The sequence below is a fragment of the Haliaeetus leucocephalus genome, unplaced genomic scaffold (genome assembly GCF_000737465.1).
Source record: "Haliaeetus leucocephalus isolate CR32 unplaced genomic scaffold, Haliaeetus_leucocephalus-4.0 Scaffold984, whole genome shotgun sequence".
NCBI lineage: Eukaryota > Metazoa > Chordata > Aves > Accipitriformes > Accipitridae > Haliaeetus > Haliaeetus leucocephalus.
The window spans coordinates 3,725,887-3,746,997 of record NW_010973420.1 but is presented as its reverse complement, the minus strand read 5'-3'; the positions used below and the strand labels follow the sequence as shown (position 1 = coordinate 3,746,997).

At 38.4% G+C, this 21,111-nt stretch overlaps 1 protein-coding gene across 5 annotated transcripts in view; it reads left to right on the top strand.

Annotated features, from left to right (window-relative positions):
* The first annotated feature begins 1,464 nt into the window (after positions 1–1,464).
* Positions 1,465–21,111, top strand: part of ATP2B2 (ATPase, Ca++ transporting, plasma membrane 2) — a 194,570-nt gene continuing 174,923 nt past the window's right edge. For all 5 annotated transcript variants that reach the window (XM_010584463.1, XM_010584461.1, XM_010584460.1 and 2 more), the window contains exon 1: positions 1,465–1,663. In XM_010584463.1, the coding sequence (XP_010582765.1) occupies positions 1,465–1,663 (199 nt within the window). The remainder of the gene's footprint in view (positions 1,664–21,111) is intronic.

Below are 21,111 nucleotides of genomic sequence, written 5' to 3'. Positions count from 1 at the left end.
TTCCACTGTGTATGACTGTACGTAGAAAGTTCAGAATATGCACTTTGACTGTGGCAGGTTTGTCAGTCATTACGCTGATGGTGTGCTCTTTTAAAGATCTTTTTTATTATGAGAAAACTATTCTGAGACCTATAGATTAGACAGTGTGCTCACACTAACCCGCTTGAGGCCAAAAGGAAACCTTTAATCTCTGTTAAAACTCTCTGTGCCAAATATAATTGCTGGTTTCAGCAGTATTTAAACCAACTTCATTAGAATATGGGAAGGGGAAACAGGTTTTAAAGGCTGGTTTTAGCAAGTAATCAACTGTCTCCCAGATGGTCCAAATGTGACTTGTTCAACACTGCACATGGAGGGGGGGAGATAAAAAAAAAAGAAAAAAAGAAAAAAGCCAACCCCACCCTGCGTGCATCTGTACTCGTGCGTGTCTGTGTGTGTTGGCTCCGTGCTCGCACGTTTGTCGCTGTCAAGGCGAAGCTGTGGGTGAGGGGGCTCACGGGCAGCGCTGGAGGAAAGCAACCCAACAGCTGCCTTGTACGAGACATAGCTCTGGCTGTTCAAACCAAGACACTGAAGCATTTTCTCTCTTTTCTGGGGTATGCTTCCTTCCACAGAAGGCAGGGCTGCAAGATGTAGTGTATTTAAATGTATTCTGAATTTGTAATGGTGGCTCTAGTTTTTCCACCAGTTTTACTGTCCTTGCATTGAAAAACAGTTTTGCTTTAACCCATTGTGAAAACTAGTAGCATTTAACTAATTTTTGTTACCTTGTAGCCTTTATGAGAGAGTCTTTGTTCTTGTCAGATGAAAGATTGATGTGGCTGTATGAACCAGAGCATATACTGGAGGTGCATCTAGCATGCTGGACTAATCGCTTACTTATTAATATTCATGAGCCATCTCATTTAGCAGGTGCTCTTGGGACTTGATTAAAGTAAGCAACACTGCTGTTGGTGGTTTAGCTGTAGAGAGCTTTATCTAAGGCAGAGCTAGTGTTATCCTTGTTGTCGATGCTAGCTCTGACTACCTGCAGCATTTTACAGGACACCTCTACAGTTTTTCTGCCTAGCTTTTCTTAAATGACAAGTCAAACTGCAATGATAGAATAAATTTGAAATCACCTTTGTAAAGCGTTATTGCTCACTCTTGTAATGAGTCCTTTCTGTTTGTTCCCAAAGGTCCAGAGGAAGAAATGACCATGTAGATTCTACAGCTTGGGTGCAGCATAATGGGAAATGGTGAATGGAGCACAGCTGGTCTGCAGCCTTGAAAGCAGCCGTTCTGCGGACCACTAGTCAGTCAGGGACACCTTACACGCCAGAGGCATCCTCCACATCGCTCACCAGACACACACTGGATTCTTTTTAATTTCTTAGATTGGAATTCAAGATTCCTTTCCTGCAATTTTTAAACAGTTTTAAGATTGTATCAACTATAACGAGTGGAGCAATATAATCAGCAACAATGGGTGACATGACAAATAGCGATTTTTATTCCAAGAACCAAAGAAATGAGGCCAACCATGCAGGAGAGTTTGGGTGCACACTGCAAGAACTGCGCTCCCTCATGGAACTTCGAGGAACAGAAGCAGTAGTAAAAATTAAAGAGACATATGGGGAAACAGAGGGGCTCTGCAGACATCTGAAGACATCACCAACAGAAGGTAAGCATATTCCACTTCAGTTCAACCAGGGGACTTTGCATGAGTGCTCTCCAGATAGTGAAAGAAAGAGGTTTTGTTTCAAACCTGAACACAATTCTCATGGCGCTGCCGTTATTCCCAACGATAATAAAACAAAAGAGGAGTCTTCAGAGAAAGAAGATAAAACCAGTCTAGCTATAGCTGAAGCTAGCATGAGAATAAAAGAAGTGCTGTTTATTCAAACAGCTAAATGCATTAATTCTTCCTTAAAAGGCAGACAAAAAAATCAGCACCTGTATTATGGCATTATAAAGAGGCTTTAACGTATATATTGGGGCAAAGAAGGTGCAGACTAGTTACTTCGGAAGAATTTCTAGGTGTTTGGACATCTTGAGAACATGAAAAGACCTTATGAGATACACATTATTTTACTTTGTAGATCAATATGTAATACATACATATTTTGTGGTTACTAATCTTGACTTACTGTATTACCATACATAGCTTTGCTTAAGTAATTAATATATGACTGTATCAATGTTTTTATTAGTTGGATTTCTTTTGTATGTATAATTAAACTCCTTACTTTCCTATGTTTAATAATACGCATCATCACTTTTTCAATATCTATTCTTCTAAGTGTTTTCGGAGTTCTCTACCTGATCATCAGACAGTAGTCTGGTTTTCAACAGTCTTCCCAAATATCTCCCCACAGAATGTTGACGATAGTGAGATGTTTCCCTCTCCTCATGTAATTTTCCTTTTCACCAATTCTTTCTCTTTTAGCGCAAATAAAATTCTCTTTAATTCTAAGAATTCTATTTTCATCACCGTATTTTCATCTCCAAGGAATATTAACACTTTTGGAAATTATAAAGTCTTTGAGTCTATAGTTTTTATCTTGTCTTGTAAAGCAGCCAAGATGTTCATTTTAAGTTATTTTCTTTTTCAAGAAGATAGAAGTCTTGGCTTTATTCCATCCTCTCCTTTTTTAAATTAATCATTTAGTTACCTCCTCTGTTTAAATGCTTGAAAGTCTTGAATTATTGGTGTAATCATAAACGTGTCAATTGTAGCATCAGATAGTGTGACATTATAAATTACGCTAGTTGAAGAGTCCCAAAGGAGCAGCTATCAATGCCTAGTCTTCAAGTAAATTCTTCATGGTTCTACACTTGATCATATACAGTCTTAGTATTGTTTAAGCATTAGAAACTATAGAACTGTGAATGGTACCTTTTCAGCAAAGGATTATTAAGCTAATTCTGTATTAAAATGAGCAGTCAACTCCGATAGTGCTTCAGCATTCATGTGTACTCTTGTATTCTAGAGTAACTAGTGGCAAATGGAACATTTTATAACAGATCTGTCCTATTTTCTAGTCTTGCCCAAAGATCTGATCCTTCAGACAGGACCTCTTTTCCTACCTGGAGATTGCTCCCAGTAGGAGCGCTGAGGTAGGAAAATGAGACCCTGCCACTCGTGTGGGGTTTCCAGACGTCCGTCAGTCTTTCAGAGAGTGGCCTAATAGCTGGTGCACATGAGAGAAGCAACTCTGCAGAGAATATGCAGCGATTCTGACAGATCCCTGACACATCTGGGGAATTCCAGACAGAAGTGCAGGATCTTTATATTTACATGACAGAATAAACACTGATTATAAATATCCCACTAGGGATTCAGCGGTTTATAGACTGTCAAAGCTGAAGTCTCAGTCTGTGTGAGCCAAGATCACTTCAGTGACTGATTCAGTAAAGTTTTGCCAACTCATTCTATGGTCAATGTGAACTTCAAAGGAAATGTTAATTGCATTATCTGTTCAATTTGTGACATCAGGGAAACTTAATTCCTCATATCGGAACAGAGTGTATGGATCCAACTAGTGTGGCATGCTGACTCCAGCAGTAATCTATATCTGATACTTCAGATAAGGTAACTTTCCTCTAAGCCTTACGTGCACTTCATCACTTGTGCATTAGGGAAAAACATTTCCAGCTTCAAATGGCAATCAGCATAGCCTTGGAATCATGAAGACTCTGCTGGGTTTTAATTTTAAATTAGATCACATAATAGGTATTCCCAGTCACACTAAGTTTTCATCTTAATTGTTTTACTTGGAAAACCCCTTTTAGGATGGAATCTCTCTGAAATATGTCATGTCAAACTCAGAAATTTTCATTTGAGAGAAAGTATCCATAAGAATTCAATAGAAAAACTTTAAAGGCATATCTCAGATATAAGCATATGTTTAGATACAAGTCCCTAGCCATTACTTTTCTTGTATCCAAGCGCAGAGAAGAAACTTAAATACAGTGAAGAGGATATTCTTGAAGATATGACTATTCTTAGAGGAATGAAACATCATAGTTTCTTATATGGAAATGGAATTTTAACATCAAGTAGACAAGATTTACGAATAAATTATTGACATACATAGTGGAGGCTCCCAAAGAGTTTTATCTTTTGGTATTTGCAGCAAACAGTGGATTCCCCGTGAAATATCTTTATGAAATCCCATAATTTGCCACCATGCCTGAAAAGCACTTTTCCAACCAGCATCTTTTTTGGTGAAGCACAGTTAACTGAACTCCCACTATTTTTTGTAGTTTGGAGTGCTGCACATTTTACACCATTTTATGAGGAATAACAGAATAAGCGTTACTGCAGGGCACTACATCTTTCAATAAACCAAATAAACTCTTGCTGAGCAAGAGTCCTGGGTGAATATGAATGAAACAGCAAAAAGGACTTGACTGTAGAATTTGGTTCTTCCTAGGCTTGTAGCTCTTTCAGAACTTGTTTTCAGAAAGTCTCTCATTTTGTGGGGTATGGCTTAAGTAGTTATTGGAACAGAGGTAAAAAATGTATCCCGGAAGCAGGCACTTCATAATTTGGTAAAATGTGGTGTAACCTGAATTTACTTCCTCAGTATTTAGAAAATTAGAAGTAGCAGTTATCTTAGAGTTTACTCAGCAATTCATTTCCCATGTTAATATTTGATGTACCACCTATGGACTGGTAGAATCAATCACTTACACTAAAAGTGCCTTTTTGAAGCTCTGTTTTAAAGGCCTTGAAATTCTCAAGGTAAGATGCTTCATGCATAACTCAAATGTTATTTATGCTGTTGTGAAGATACACTTACTAGTGCTTTCTGAACTCATGTATTAATTCAGTGTGGAGCTTTAAAAGTCTGCTGAATGTTGAGTAGAATACTATTTGCATGCTGAATGAATTCATGATATTATTATGGTTTACAAGGCTTCAGTCTCTTCTTTAAATTTTCTTTGATTGCTTTTCTAGCTATAGATGCAGTGTGGATCCCAGCTCTCAGTTATGCCTAAGGGATTTCCTGCATGAAAGTGATTATATTATAACGAAAAGCTACCATTTAAGCATTCATAAAAAGAATCTCCCCAAAATCTATGGAAATACTTTATATGAAAAAATACAAATAAGTGTCTCCTTGAATTTTCTTTAAAAATATTTTTATTCAGATTAGTTTCACTTTCATTATTCTAGTAATACGAAAATAAGCAGGATCTAGCTTGCTGTCATTTTGCAAAACAACACTGAATCCCCCATTGGGCAGAGCTGTGATGACAGTTGTATAATTTTCCATGCAATCCGAGTCTCTGAGGCCCACTCGAGCATTAGTGATACCTTATGAAGGACAGCTGGTAAAATGTGATGAGTTAGTTGGATGAATACCAAATGAGATTGGAATCCACTCTTTCCAGTGCTTAACTGTATTTTACCCATAATTTTATGTAGTATGCACCGATTTACAGTAAGTTTTTCATCTACATTCCCTTTGTATTACAAAAACGTTTATTCCTTGTAAGAATATGTTAGTGAATTAACTTCCATGATTTCTTGCTTAAAATACTTGCATGGAGTCATTTCCAGTGTGCCTGAAAAGTGAAGCTGTGTATAGTGATGCTTCTTTCATTTTTATATAAAGAAAAAAACTTGTCCCATGGTGATGTCTGTGTGATCAGGCCTGAAGCAGCAGCTCCAAAAGATGTTACCCATTGGTGGTAATGTTACAGCACTATAGGAGAAGTTTTTTCTGTTGGTGTTTAGTGGACACCCAATAGGCTAAATTTCTAGAAACGGTCTGGTGGAGTGCGAGAACATTTTAGATGTGATATTATTATGTGAGCCGGTGGAACCTACTTTTAATATGAAAAATGCAAGGTTTGGGTTTTTTTAGCTGTAGCTCTCTTAGGATACTGTAAAAAGGCTTCATGGCAAGGGAAAGTATCAATTAGCAGTTAAATGATAATCTTTCTAGCGTAGAACTTGACTTTTTAATCATCATAACTACCCTTAGTTAAGTTAGATACAAGATATGAGTGACTCTCTTCAAATGCAAGTTTGTTATATGGGAGATATGGACTGAGTATCAATTAAGCCAACTGTGTAGGTGTATTTATTTTTCATTATTCCAATCTAAAAAGCCTTTTACAATTTTAACAGTGAGGTAAAAGACGAAGAAATACTGAATACAACAAAATTAATCAGTTGCTTTTAGTACTCGCTAGTTTTGGTTCCTCAAGCTTGCTGCTATAAAAATACACCTTTAATAAGTTATTATTCTGTTTTGAAGCTAATCTGGCTAGTACATACTGAATTTCAGTTAGGTGCACCACTGTGTTGTTATGCGTTAACTTAGCTAAAGATATGTAAAGAATTTGGAAACAAATTGAGAAAGGAATGAAAGATGATTGATGGAGACAAATCTAAGTTTAAAATAGAAATATAAAATAATGGGTTGCCAGAGATTGAAATCTAGAAAACCACACTGTCAAAAATAGATGATGCTATTACCAATTTACTTATTTTCATAATTTTAGCTGTTGTTAAAAGAATACACTTAATCGTGCATAAACCATCAAATACTATGTGTAAGTTCAAGATTTTCTTAACTTATTTTAAATTCAAGGTTAGGATGAATACTATTCTGCTCATGAAATGATTTTTGTACAAGCTATGCTGCCAGCTCTCCTAAAGTAGATTTTAAGAATTTGGTCGTGAGGCTCAGCTGAAGTACTTTGGAAATCTTCAAAGCAGCATCCTAAAAGCACTGTAGGAGAAGACCCGCTCATCCTCTCTCCAGAGCGCTGTGCCGTCTAATTCCTCGACCTTATTTATGGTGTCAAAACATGACTTGTAGTTCAGGCCAATTTGCCAACACGCCCAGGCCAGAAGCCAAACTCCAAGCACACATCTAGTCCTTATTTGTACATGTTCTCTCCACATGGAAGGATTGGTTTAAACAATGAAAACAGCCTTCCCCATGAAAAAAGCCTTCAGTATTGGCACGGCAAAGGCCTCTAAGGGTTGCATTTTGCAACGCTTCTTTCCTACCTTGCATGGGAAAAAAACCACTAACAAACTTTAAACTCCTATTTCGCCTAGTTATTCATGCAGCGTGAAGCATGGTTGAACTGGTAAGAACTTGTGATAACTTGACATATTTCTGTAGTCACTTCAACAAACACTTGCTGGCCTGTTCAGGTGCCCACAACCCCCCCGAATGCCCCTGCCCGCTCCCCAGCAAGCTGTGCTTAGCAAAGTTACTGCCTGTTGCAGTCAGAGGCTGCTGAGCTAGGAAGGCAGGCGGGTTCTGACCCTACTTCATTTCCAAGTTACTGTGGCAGTTGCTGAACCCCTGACAGGTACGACGGATGGATTTGTACCGCCTTTACCTTTGGGGGCAGGCCTGGGGGAGCCAGAACGGTGCCTGCCCCCCCGGGACGGGTGGGAAGCAGGGACGGGACGGGCAGCGTGTGTGTGTGCCTGGGGGCCTCCCCTTGGGCACCTTCCCTGCCTGCACCCGGGGGGACTCCGCTGGCTCCCGCTCGCTCGCTGCAGAGAAAAGCGCTGAAGCGATTATTATTTATCTGGCTCTTTGCTGCTCCGTTCTGTGGGGAAACGCTGGGTCTGACCCAAGTTTGCATTAAACACCATTGTCATAGTAGGTCTTTCAAGATTGCGAACAGATGGAAAAAATCTAGGCAAGATGGTTGTGCGTTAATAACTCATGTGAGGCAAGGAGATTTGCTTTGGCATACAGTACTGTCTCAAAGTCCTATATAACATGCCTGTTAAAGCTGTAATACTTGGCGTTAGCGCAGTTGACGTTGGCTCTTACATTTCAGTTTTTCGCCGGGTGTATCAGCACGGTGCCATGCAGATGTACTGGTCTAGGGATTTCTACACCGCACTCCTGGGACCCATGCAAACAGGGTTTGGATGAAACAGTTCTGTACGTTTGACATTCCTGCTGTATGCAGTATGTTATATATCCATAAAATAGTATCTACGCGTTTAATGATTTGAGAGTAGTGCATGGAGCTTTCTTGGCAACTGCAGTTATTTTCCTTATCTAATATTTCCATTGTTTGTGTAATGGAACAGCAAACATTCTCCCAAAGGTTACCCAAACATAAGCATCTCAAATGAATGGCTTAGATTTTTCTAGGTGATAAGTACAATTTCATTGCTCATTTTGTTTCTGGATTTTGGCACATCGTGCTACTTGCTGATTTACTTTGGCTTTGTTCATTTACTTGTAGAAAGCTAGAGAAATATTGCATGATGCATTTTCCCCATGAAGCTTTTAAAATAAACATAAGCTAGATCACCTGTTCCTTTGAGAATCCTAAATGGTTTGTGAAAAGCTTCTCTCTGTAGCTGGCATTGCTTTCTTCCTTTGCTAACCTTACTTTAAAGCAAGTGAATGCCTTCTGCCTGTTGTATTAGGTAGCATCAGAGATTTTCTGAAGCCAGTGCTGATTTATTTATGTGATTACCCAGGAGGTCATCTTCCTTTCAGTGATGATCTTACTTCAGCAGGTGCAACACTTCTAGAAAGGAGGCTATTTTCATGCAAACCGAACACCCCTTCCCTTTAAGACTGTACATTAAATACATGCAGGCAATATTACTGACTACAAGCATACATTCTGCTGTTGCACCTCAAATTTAGATGAACATAATAATAAATGGGTGTGAGATTTTGCACCTGTTCTGCACAGGTCTGATGTTTGTTCGTTGTAATTAGCTCAATTACAACTACAATGTGTTCTAAGTCAAAAGAAAGTCTGGCCCAGCAACTTTAAGTAATTCTTTCCCTCTTTGTAAAGAGGTTGTTGTAGGTTAACATTTGCCATAATGTATTGTGCCACAGATTTCTCCTTGATCTAAATACAATGATGCAATACAGTATGTCATTCCCTTTTTGCAAAATAATAAGTGATGGAAAGTGTTGCCATTATATGGTGCAGTTGATAAATGTGTAATCCCATTTGTAGAAATAGTGGTTTGAGTTTGTTGGCATAACCAGCTCGTTTATTGTGTGAAAAAAGATGAGGCCAGATCTTTAACATAATAGCAACAGTGTACGTAACGATGGGGGAAGTAATTTTTACATTTCATAAACTCCAGCAGTTACGTCAGTTGTCAAAATTGCGAAGTAGGATTACGTTAGTGGTGCTCCCTCAGCAAAAGGCAATTAGTCCTTTGCCTGGAGGATCAAAAAGGTATTCTCTTGTGTGCGCTTTCATGCACGTGTATCAAAGTGGTGGCTTCTGTGCTGGGAAAGGAAAAGCAGTAATGGGAAAGAAAGAGCAGAAGGGAGGAGAGAAGCGTGGAGCTGCTGCTGAGCTATGCTGCAGCCTTTCCTTTACAAAGCATGCCTATTTTCTGCAGAGCCTATGTAAGACTAACAGTACTGCAGAGAAAAAAAAAAATCGTGTAATGATTACCTCGCTTCTATTGTATTGCAGGGTTAGAAATCCATAAATGTATATAGTGTGTCAGCCTTGAGTGAGAGCTGATTTATCTTAATTTTGTTCTTGTTTTGAGAAAGCTGCAGGAAGAAAGGAAGGTCCATTATACCAAATGAATAATCCAATCGATGTAGCCAGTTTGCCCTTGATGAAATTAAGCTTTGTCTTTGCAGTATATCAGAGAAAGTGAAAGGGGTTTCTGCCTTATTTTGTCAGTGTCCTGTGAAAGCAAACCTTTGACATGCAGTGGTTTTATCCTTTTGTGATTGGCCCTGCTAGAGGGAACATAAGAGCACAGCTCTTAATCAGTTGTCTCAGTTGATGCTTACAGGGGTGCAAAAAGTACTCCCTTTACAATGACACCTTAAAATTTAAAGATAAACCAATTACCTGCGTCTGTATTAGGCATTCCCAAACTTTTTGCCAAGTGTCGCTGCTAGCAGCGATGCTGCTTCCAGCTGAGCCATGGCAATTGGAAAACTTTGCTACTAAAGTCTTTGCAAGGATCATCTGTGGATTGGACAGATGATGACAATGCTGTTCCTCACAATAATTGAAATCTTGAAATGTTTTTTTATTCAGCATTGCATTTATATTTTTTCATGAAAGAGGATTATGTTATGTTTTGAAAGAGTAAAAGGTGTTTGGATAAAATGGGGCAGTGGCTTTCAATATGCAAGTCTAAGTTTAGTAGTCTTGCAAGTGCAATTAGCATGACTGAATGATTGGTCATTTTTCTTTTGATGATAACTAATATGAACAGGCTTGGGATAAGTACAGTGTCAGCTGCAGTAATGATTTCCGGCCTCCTGTCCTCTTTTGCAATTGCTACTTACCCTTCAAATCTAGGCTGATCAAATTTACTCTTTCCATCTGTTTTCCAAGAAGTCACATATTGATGATGTTTGACATGCCTGTTGTTTATAAAGGTGAGGTGAGCAGAAAATAAAGCCAAAAATGTATTTTTGGCAGTCAACTCAATGTGCTTCCAAGACAAACATAACTGCATTTCCTCAATACTGATTTCCTTTAATGTGATGCATTCGTAGTTTCTGACTTGCCTTCTAAGTATCTCTAGAAATTATTTCTACCCTGTCTCCAGTAATTTTTTTCCACATCTGTCTAGGTGTTCTAGAAAATATGCTTGCAGTTGCACATCCCAAAAGGTGTAAGGACAAAGAAGGCTTCCCCACACATCTTGAAAAAATGATGATCGCTTCTGACATAAAGAACCTATTTTCACTGATAATAGGTGACATAGTCTGGCATAGCTTGCTGCATGGTATAGTAACTTTCTTTTGAACTTTTAAAGAAAAAAAATTCCTTTCTGAATGCTCATTAGGAATCTCATTCCTTGTCCTTGCCTCGGAGCTGGTAAAACAATGGATTTTAATGTCCTGTCCTTATTGCCAGTCCAGAACTTGGCAATGCAACCACGGATTATATTAAATGCAGAGTATTTCTGTTGGATAATAGAAATAGCTGGGTGTATGTAGCTGCTATTTCTGTAACAATAGCATTTACTAGCCCTTGTTTCCTCTTTGCTTTCAAATTAAATTCTTTAGGGACTGCAGATACTCAGTTCCTGTGTGGATTGTGAGCTGAGTCAGTTCTGTTAAAAGACTTGAAAACCTGAGCTTGCACGGGCTGTGCTACTCCTTTGATTATTCCTTTTGCATTTTGTGTCAATCTCTCCTCCCCACCACTTCCCGCAGAGGAACCGTCTTTTTCAGTATGAGGGCAGTTTAGGTGTAGTCCTCTAAGTTACAAAAAGACTGAAAAAATAAGTAGGAGGAAGGAAAATCGACCAAATTTATAGAGTAGTTCAAAAGCTGTCATGATTCTTTTTTCTGATCAGCATTGGAGATGAGGGAAAATTGGGAATAGCCCACTTCTTTACAGGTGTGCTTGAAAAGGAGAGCTTGCCCTTGAAGTAGTTACCAAAGAATGAGAGGAGAATTTTCTTAATGCATTCAATAAGTATCCTATTAACTGCAGCAGAATTTCACTTTGACTTCATAAATGAGGGCACAGTGCCGCAGATGCTATAGGCTGAGTACTATTTGTTGAGGATCATGTCAGCATTAATGCAGGAAGACAAATACATGGTAATGCTCTAAAATTACAGTACAACTATTAAGTTATAATCTTAGCACTTAGCATAAGCATTATTCTAGGCACCGCAGTTAATTCTTTGCTTAAACAATCCAACAAATCTACTTGTACTTTCTTCACAATTTTTCTAGCAGTTTCAAGTCGTTACCTTAGTTTGGAAGTTTGAGTGGCAAATTGGAGCACCGTGAGTTTCCTTGTGCTTGCCTCACTTCAGCTGCGTGTTGGCCCCCACCCATTCCCTGGCACAGGGTCTGAATTTTAAAGGAATGATGATTGCTTTCTGAGCCACTGGTTGGTTTGTTTTGTTTGATTGTGTTTGGGTTGGTTTTTTTAATTACACCCTGAAGTGTTTTTGCATTCATTAAAAAAAACCCTGAAGTAGTAGAGAATTGTTGCATTACCTCATCGTTCTACTTTGCCAGTAGGGTCATGACTGTTGCATGGTTTTGCGCGGATAGCAGAGGTCATCCAGCTTGACATTTGTAGTCTTGTGGTACTACAGCCAAAATAGATGCCTTTTCTTGAACTGTAGTCTCGCAGTTGACTTTTAGCCCATGGAAATCTTGGAGTACATAAAGATGACTGTCTTGGTGAAAATCACTCCTGTTGGTGAGTGATAATTGATTAAAAGGGTAAAACAACAGTGAAAAGGCTGGCCAAATCAGAACCTATCACTATGCAAATTGTCTAGTTTTTGCTTAAAGAAAAAAACCTCAAAAAACTTCAAAAGCACCCCTGTTTCCTACAAAAGTATAGTGTAAATTTGTAGAACTATTCAAGCGTTAAGGTGTGCCTACCTGCTGACTTTGTACACATCTCATGTGATGACGGTGAGGGCCTTGGGCTTTGCCTTTGTTCTATTGTTTTCTCAAGTCAGTGAGTTTGTGCAGTTGCGTTCAGCAGGTGCAGGGGCAGTCTGACAGAGCTGACCCTGGCTCTTGGTTCATTAACGTACGTCGAGTAGATGCAAAACAAACTGCAGAACAGGGCGCGTAGTTAAGTGTTCGGAACAATTGCTTTCAGGCTTAAGAAATAATATGCTGAAGGAAACCATGAAAGTAAATTATTGGTGATTACCAGTATTATGCACGCATCAAACAGGAGCAATACGGTGCTACGTGAGGCCGTTACGCAAGTGCTGTAGCTGGCCCTGGGAAGTTAAATTTGCTTATTTCTGGTGCTGGCCTTGTCCGTCACTGATACTTCAAAGCTATAGGTGCTGAAGGACTCTACAAATAAAGTTTAAAAATTTACAACATAGCTAAGGAAAAAGGCATAAACGTCATTGGTTTTGTTCCCAAGGAAGTCTCTGTGATTGTATTACCCCTCCTGCTACTTTGCCTGCTTATAAACATGAAAGCTAATCTGCTCCAACCCACAAAGTAAAAACCATAACCTGAAACAACAGCAGTGAACTGTCATCCAAACCTGTCATGCACACTGGATCGTAAGATGGATATGAATAGTATGTTGTATTACCAGAGAAATGAAAACAGTTTTAGCTGAGTAAATGTATTGGCTGTGCAAAGATCAGCTCTGTTTTCTTCAATGAGTTGCTCGTGATAGTTTGGTTTTGTTTAATGCTGTAGCGTAGCTGAAGTAATTTGCTTAAATATGAAATATCAGATGGCAGAAGTCATTAAGCTCAAATTGTCTTATTGGCTGTTTTAAAGTGACCTCTTAGAGGACAAAGAATACACCCAGTTTGTTAACATGCATGTGCACCACTGCTCCAAAATACTGTATAAAAGCTGAGAATAAGCCTGTACTAATGTTTGTGTTGAATGTTAAATAAATGTCTTGGAACAAACGGAGATTTTTTGCCTTCAGCCCTGAAGAGTGTGCATGGCAAAAGATCTGGAGAGTTTGAAATGATCTAAAAATAACTTATCACAATAACTGTTTCAGCATTACCAACATACAAAGACTTTTAAGGTGAAATCAGTGTTGGTTTTTTGTTTTTTTTTTTCCCCGAAACCTAGATGTTATTTTTAATTCCTGATGTTAATCCTGTTTAACAAGGATATCAGTGTGGCGTGTTTTGCCATGAGATGCTGGCAGTGCTTTCTGCTGCCCCACTTTTCCAAAGGTATTGATGCTGACGTTAACATCACTGCAGCAGCAGCTTAAAATTGTAGAGAAAAATATATTGGTTCTTGCTATGCAGCGGCAATCAATACCATTTCCTGGATGTAAAAATCTTTGCGCCTCTCCTGTTCTGCTCTTCTGGCCTATAAATCTTCCCACGCTCAGCAGCTGCTACGAGGGACGCCTCACCTTGCTCTGTGGACGTGAAACGTCCCTGCAGGGGCGATGCCAGCCGTGCTCTTACAAGTCACTTCCAGCCACTGTTTACTGTGCGAGGGTGACTGCTGGCGTCCCTCCCTGGAGAGTCAACCCAGCGCTTTTGCAAGCTTGTCATTTTTTTCTATCTAGTCGTGTTCATGTAGTGACAGCAAACTGAATTTTAAATGAGGTATTTAAAATTAATGCCCTGAATCTGGGACCCAGTTTGGAATCCCCTAGAATTCTTCTTCAATTGGGTCACTATTTCGTCACAATTTAGTGAGACCTTCCTCCTCTCTCGCTTTTATTTAGAGCTGTTTAACTTGCATTGTTGCTTAAAAGTCCTGAATTTTATTTGGCAGACTTCTTCAGTCTTCCTAGATGTCTTCAAAGACTCAGGTGCATGAGGTTGCCATGATATCTTTAAGAAGAAATGTTTGCCAGCTTCTTTTGAATTTGGGAGGTGGATGGAGGGGAATAGACTTAAGCCTGTTTTTATTTTGAAACATTTTGAAAAAGTTCATTCTATTGTTAAAAATTGATAGCATGTCTTATCTGCCTGGGACTATCCATGAAAGTTTTGGTAGCCATGTTGGATTAGCAAGTGACTGGTGGTGGCTGACTAGAATAAAATAATGGTTCTTGCTGATGTTGCAATGTGAGCAAAATCCCTAGAATATGTGTAGTTCTACAGGCAAAGGGACCATTGACTGGTACGTCCTGTCTGCTGGGGGAACAGGTTTAAGCTCCATTTGCTGAAGTTGCTGTGTCTCATACCAGAAAAATCCCTCTCCAAAAGGAGGATTCCCAATGTGGCCGTATAACAGTATTTAATTCATTAGTTAGGGGTTTTTTTTTTCCCCATTTGTTAAGTATATATTTTAAAATTATCTCACTGCTTTTACCGTAGTAGAAATCAGATTAAAAAAAAAAAAATCTCCAAAATTAATTCTCGTATGTACAGGAGCTTTTGGAAAAGTTACTTCGTTTTACTCCAGAAAGAGGGTCGGATCTTTGTGAGAAGGAACCTGCAAGCTTTCTGGGGGCAGAAGAGGGCATAGAGAGCAGAGCCTGAGGACGCCGGTCACAGGGCCTCGCTTCTGAGCTCTCAACTGTTAGGAGAATGCAATGCATGTTAGGAGAGATGGGTCTTCAGTGTAACATACCTGCCATGAGAAAACAGCATTCTAGCAGATTATAAGTAGCAAACATAATAAATTTGCTTATATATATGTAATCTCTAGAAGGTATTTATTTGTATTACAAATGATCCATGGTTTCTTGTGTTATTGAATAATTGCATATGTTGGTGTGAGTGGTCAATGATGATAGAAATGTTGCCCTGATAAATTTAAGCAATTTAGTTATCCAGACATGATTGTTTCAAGATGAAGCAAAACATTAAACTTCATGTACAAAACCTAAAACTGGTTGGAAATGGATTTTCTGAAATTCTCCCCCCCCCAACGTCTTCAAGCTTGCAGGCAAAGTAGTATATCCATTCATTTGCTACATGAAACTAGCAGCATTTATTCTGGGAAATCTCTAGTGAGATATGGAGAACAGGAAGGAGCTATAAACCATTTCTGCATTCTTTAGTATGTAAGACTTTTATGGCTGTGCAAATATATGGCCTGCTATGAATATCTGTGTTTTCCATATTTAAAATTCAGTATACTGTTCCTACTTGAGGACTTTTCCGTATTTGAATTTATACTTATAGACAATCTGAAACAATTAACACCAAAGTTGTTTTCTGCATGTTTTCATACCAAACCATTCTTTGTTCAAATCTCTTCGCTTTCTTCCATTGTCCTTTGACTAGATCAGTTTTTTCCTGATCCATATTTCCTTTATTGCTCATTTGCTTTTTGCTCTACATCTGGTATTTTTTTTTCTTTTTCTGTTCTGCTGCTTCCTGGAGGTCTTTCTTAAAGATCTCTACTTTTGAATTGGTTGTGAAATCATCCTTGTGGCCTCAGGCAGTTCCTCTTTTATTAACAGAGATACCTCTTCAAGCCAAAGTCTTTTGAGAAGACCGTGTACTTTCTGGTATTGATCAGGTCATGTGTTGGGCATTTGTCCTGTTTGAACTTGGGCCTCTTGGCAGTACTATGTCTTATCTGCTTGGTCCTATTTGTCCTCTTTGAACTTGGGCCTTTTGACAGAATTCTATCTTCTTTATCTGCTTAGGTTGCTCTACAGAATGGTGGTGATCAATGTAATATTGCTTGTACAACTGGTTGATTATGACTGCATTGAGTTTTAAATCTTGGCAGCATATTTAATGTTGACTGTTAAAGGCCAATACTTCAGCATGACTCTGAATAAGTATACCTGAGATATTAAATACAGTTGATGCAACTGAGCTAGGTTTATCAAATGAGTGACTAGATGGTCTTCTGTAAATGTATGCACAAGTTCCCAGCTGAAACTATTTTAAGACCAGCATTTATCTTCAAACTTGGCTTGTGGCTTTTAAAAAAAAAACAAACCTAAATTATACAGTGATCTTCATACCATTTAACATTATATCAGTTTTTATTTCTCAATCTTTGAAAAAACAAAGATGTTCTTTGCTGGAAAGGCTTTCAAGAAAAATATTTTTGCAAAAATGAATTTTGAAAACTTCTGCCACTTCTCACTGTGTAACATAATTAAATGTAAAACTTACAGGCTGAAGTTCAGTATTTTAAATGATGGGAAGGATTGGCTACTTGTGTTCACATTTTCAGACATACAGTTGTCAGAATTGTTTTTTGTAAAGTTCTGTCTCCTGACTTAACCCTTATTTTATTCAAGTCAGTGATGAAATTTCTACTTTCTCCTTAAGCAAGGTAATTTAAAATTTGAGTTTGGGGCATATCACAAGAAATTTAAATACTTTCTTCTAGCAAATATATTAATTTAACATTTAGTGTTTATGATAAAGTCTTTTTAGCTGATGGTTTGTTAAAATGAATGGATTTTGGTGCTGTGACTCCTTAATCTACTCTAAGAATCTAGATACTCTAAGAAATCAATATGTAATTATTAAAAAAAAATCAGTTGTGAAAAGACTTTAATATCATGGTTGGTTTTGATAGGAAAAGGTTGAGGGTGATAAGGTAGAATGATATGAGCAGATACTTTTCTACTTAAAATATCTTTAAGTCAACTGTTTCCTATTTAAGGCTTCATTATACTTATTGAAAAGTGCTCAATATAATTTTGGTTTTGAGCACTAGGAGGAACTCTGGAATAGCAATTTATAGAACCTTCATTAATAGTACTGAGTTCTATGTGTAAAGCAAAGTAAGCCAGATAGCATTTCTACTAGTCAACAGAGACATACTCATAGGAGTTCTTTACAAATCAAAGTTTATAGTGAGAACTTTGTTTCTGCCTGAACATCAATGCTCTTACTTTCCCATTCAGTGTCCAACATCATAAAAGACTAATTGTATGTAACCCTCAAAAACTTATAAACATAAAATTGAAGGAAAAAATAATAGCTTTAAAATAGCCAAATGTGTTTAAAAATACCAGTCTGTAGTACATTGGAAGTGTTATAAAGACTGGGAAACCAGAGAAGAAGGTGTTAGGAAGTGAAAGTACAGTAGCACCCTCTGGTATGTTGGTTATCTAAGGATTCAAACACGTTTTGGTTCAGTATGAACTGCACGAGCATTTATAGCATGTGTTGGCAAGAGTAGAGACTAGATAATAGTCTAGCAAAGAACTGTTAGGCTCAGTACAAAGTAACCTCGCTGAAAAGCCAAACACTGGTTTATTCAGTAGTCCAACAACTCATTAAAGGGAGTTGGCAAGCAAAGCTAATTAATAAGCACGTCCATGTCTTTTCAGAGGTGAGCACCTGACATTCTATTTAATATTGAGTCAGTATGTGTAAGTAAGGTGAGCTGGCAGGCAAAATTAATTAATACATTCATTCAGTTTATCAAAGGCTACAGTCTTATTATATAGCTCATGCTGAATTAGGAGATATTTAACAGGAAATGGAATGGCAACTTTTACACTGCACCGGTTTTTTTCTCTTTGACTGTTATTTTACAGTGGGTAAAAGCAGCCCAGTTCATGCAAAAGTTGTCCACTATTAGCATGATCTTTTCTGCAGTAGGTGTAATTAATATAGGAAAAATTGTTTGGGTTTTGTGATATTTTGTTGTTGTTGGTTTTTTGGCTTAACACTTAGGGCAATATTGCATTCCCAGATACAGGCTATTAAGCATATGGAGCTAACTGTGGATTTGTAACTACTATCAACATTGTGATAGCAGGGTCCTTAGTAGTCTGTAGACTTCCTGGAACAAAACATGATCCAGTAATAAATGTTCTTCTTAACAGGCAATAGTATTGCCCAATGTTTATTCAGAGTCACTCTTTTGTACGACAGGGCTAGGTCCAAGGTGCCAGGTGGCTCACTAGGGAGGAGACAGAGAGTTTGCTTTTCCAAAAGGGCTTATCTGTCAAATAAGAGGATGAAATAGGCCTAGACCTTTACGTACAATGGTGTTTAAACTGTGTTTATTACCAGAAGACATGATATTGCTTTAAGTTATGTAGAGTTCGTTCACTTGGATCTACTTTTCAGCTGGGAATCTGTTGCAATTTACTGCTTGAGTCTGCTGTTCATACTCATCCTTCTGGGCAGTGTACTCAGAGTTTCACTCTAATCCTTTTGGGAGGAGGGAAAATACAGAAGTTTCAGTCTACAGAAACACTCAACAATTTGACCTTTCTTTAAACCTGAATCAGCAACTGATAAATGCCCCCTTGACATCACCTGAAGAGCTGACAACTTTATTTCAGTTCTTCTAATAAAAGAATCCTAAATGACCAAGTCGCCAAAATAAAGCACTGAGAGTGCTAGGCCAGCAGACTTAGAGGAAAATTTTTAGCTATGGGTTAATTGTATCAAAAAGTATGTCTTGACAAGGGTGAAATGGATCTTCCTCAGTGTCACATTAACTTAGTTTTGTGCGCTCTACACAGTGCAATTTAATATGGTATCAACCATCCTTGAAAATTGTGTCTTGCTTGCAGTTTGACTTCTGACGTCCCAGGATAAATATGGGGGGGGGTTTCTTCAATTCTGGTGTGTATGTTTAGAGGCCCATGTTTAGATTGAGTGAAAATTTAATCTTTCACTCAGAATATCTTCTATAAACACTGATAATTCTAGTAATTTTGTGTATATCATGATGTTATAGCATCTGGCTCTGAAAAGTAACATTGTGAAGTGAGTATGATCACAGTTACTCCTCTCTTTCCCTCCATCTTTTGGCAAAAAAACCCAGAATCTTCATAGGCAGCAATAATACTCTTGGAAAATAATCTTATTGAAATGCTTAAGAATCTTAGGAGGTTCTGGGAACCAAAATTGAAAAGAAATTTTATTAAAGCACATGTTAAAAAAAAAAAAGGGGGGGTGGTGGTGTACCCAATAGAAAACAGACCATGTAACCATTTCTAACTAACTAAAAAGCTGGAAGTTATTTTATGTCAAGGCTTGCACAAGGAGGAGGAAGACAGAACCTATGAAGGAAAGACTGCATTCCCGAACTATTTTCTTCAACACAAAACATGAACCACAGCTCTTCTAAAGGACACGGGATATTTAGAAGACTGTTGTTAACAAAAGTAACCACATTTGGGGAACGCCATGTTTGAAGGAATTGTCTGCAAAAGTATGAGTATGCAAAGAAAGACAGGGGTGGATTTAATTTGAAATCTTACCGTGTTCAGTGCTAGTAATGGATTTGGTTTTGAACACTGCAGCGATACGTCTGCCTAAATGGAGACAGCTATGTACATTTCAAATAGTGGAAATATTGGCCTGATTTTGTAAGGTAGCACTTGCTCCTAATTTAAGTACTTGTTCTTCATAAGCTTGAGCTCCTTTACACAGAAAGCAAAATATTTTACTGCGGCTGCTGTATTTTTTTACTCTGGTACAACGCAGGTTTCTTGAGCAAGGTTCTGAATGAGCTTTTCCCTCATGGAAATATTGGTGATGTTCCTGCAATTCAAAAAAGGCTGAAGAGAATTAGAACAAGCATTGGAGATTTTATAACAGACAACAAAACAAAACCTGCAACAGCTGTAGAATGTGAGAGAGTTAAACTAACATCTGGAAACCTCCTAGCAAGAACTGTGAGATGACTTGTGGGCAAAGATGGTATTCGGTTAACCATGAAGTGTTTGGACGAAAAAGGGGAGCTATGGTGAATTGAGTCAGTGACGTTATCACCACTCTTAACAGCCAAGCCGTAGAAGAGAAGACTCAAATGAAATGGGCAGCGTGCATTGGAGCATAATACAGACACCCCTGATCTAGCTCTGAGTGTGCTGCTAGTATGTGTTAGCACCAGAGGTGATTCTGGTTCAGGTCATAAAAAATTGTAGTGCTGTGCTATGGCTGAGCGAACAGCCCCTTGCCTCTCGCATGGTGTACACCAGCGAACAAGAAAAGCCCTCTTGGGCGGCAGGTCGGAGACTAGTGTGAGGGTTATGGTTTATGCAGTATACCAGCAAGGCAGGGGGTAGGTGTTTGAGAGCGCATCACCCTTGGTCTGTTTGTTGCACTAGCCTATCTCTTTCATACATTACCGTGTAAGAGCACTGGGTGACATTTGCATAGTGATGTGAAATATGACTTGTTTCAAATAGAAATAATCACGTGTTTAACCTGTAATTTTTGCACTGCTGTAGGATCTGGGTCTTTAATATATGTAAACCAGCAACAGCCACTAGATCAAAACATTGATTTCCATGGTAACAAAGAGTTCCGAATGTGACCCGCGAATTAGATCACGTCTGAGTGGGCATTCAAACTTTTGAACCATGGTTTTCCATATCTGAATTTCAAAGCTCTGGCTAGTGTAGAGCATAATGGCATTAATTCTGAAATACAATGTTTTGAGAAAGATCAAGTAAAGGTAGTGTTTGAATACTTGATGAATGGGAGCTGTCCTGCATTACTGAATAACTTAATGATGGCTGGCTGAGACTGCTTTATTTCCATGTGCACTTTTATCGACCTGTAAAATGGAAGTTAGACTCATCTGCAAAATCCATAGCAGTCCACATGCAAGTAATCTGCTTTGAATTTCAGAGCAACGTGTATCTTTGAAATAATCCGAGTTCTCAAGCTGGTATGAATACAAGTTGGGGTAGCCTGTGGCCTAGCTGGGTATGAGCAAACATAGCTCTAGGTATGGATATTTCTTCTTGTTATAGACAGAAAAGGGGACTGTCTGCCATTTA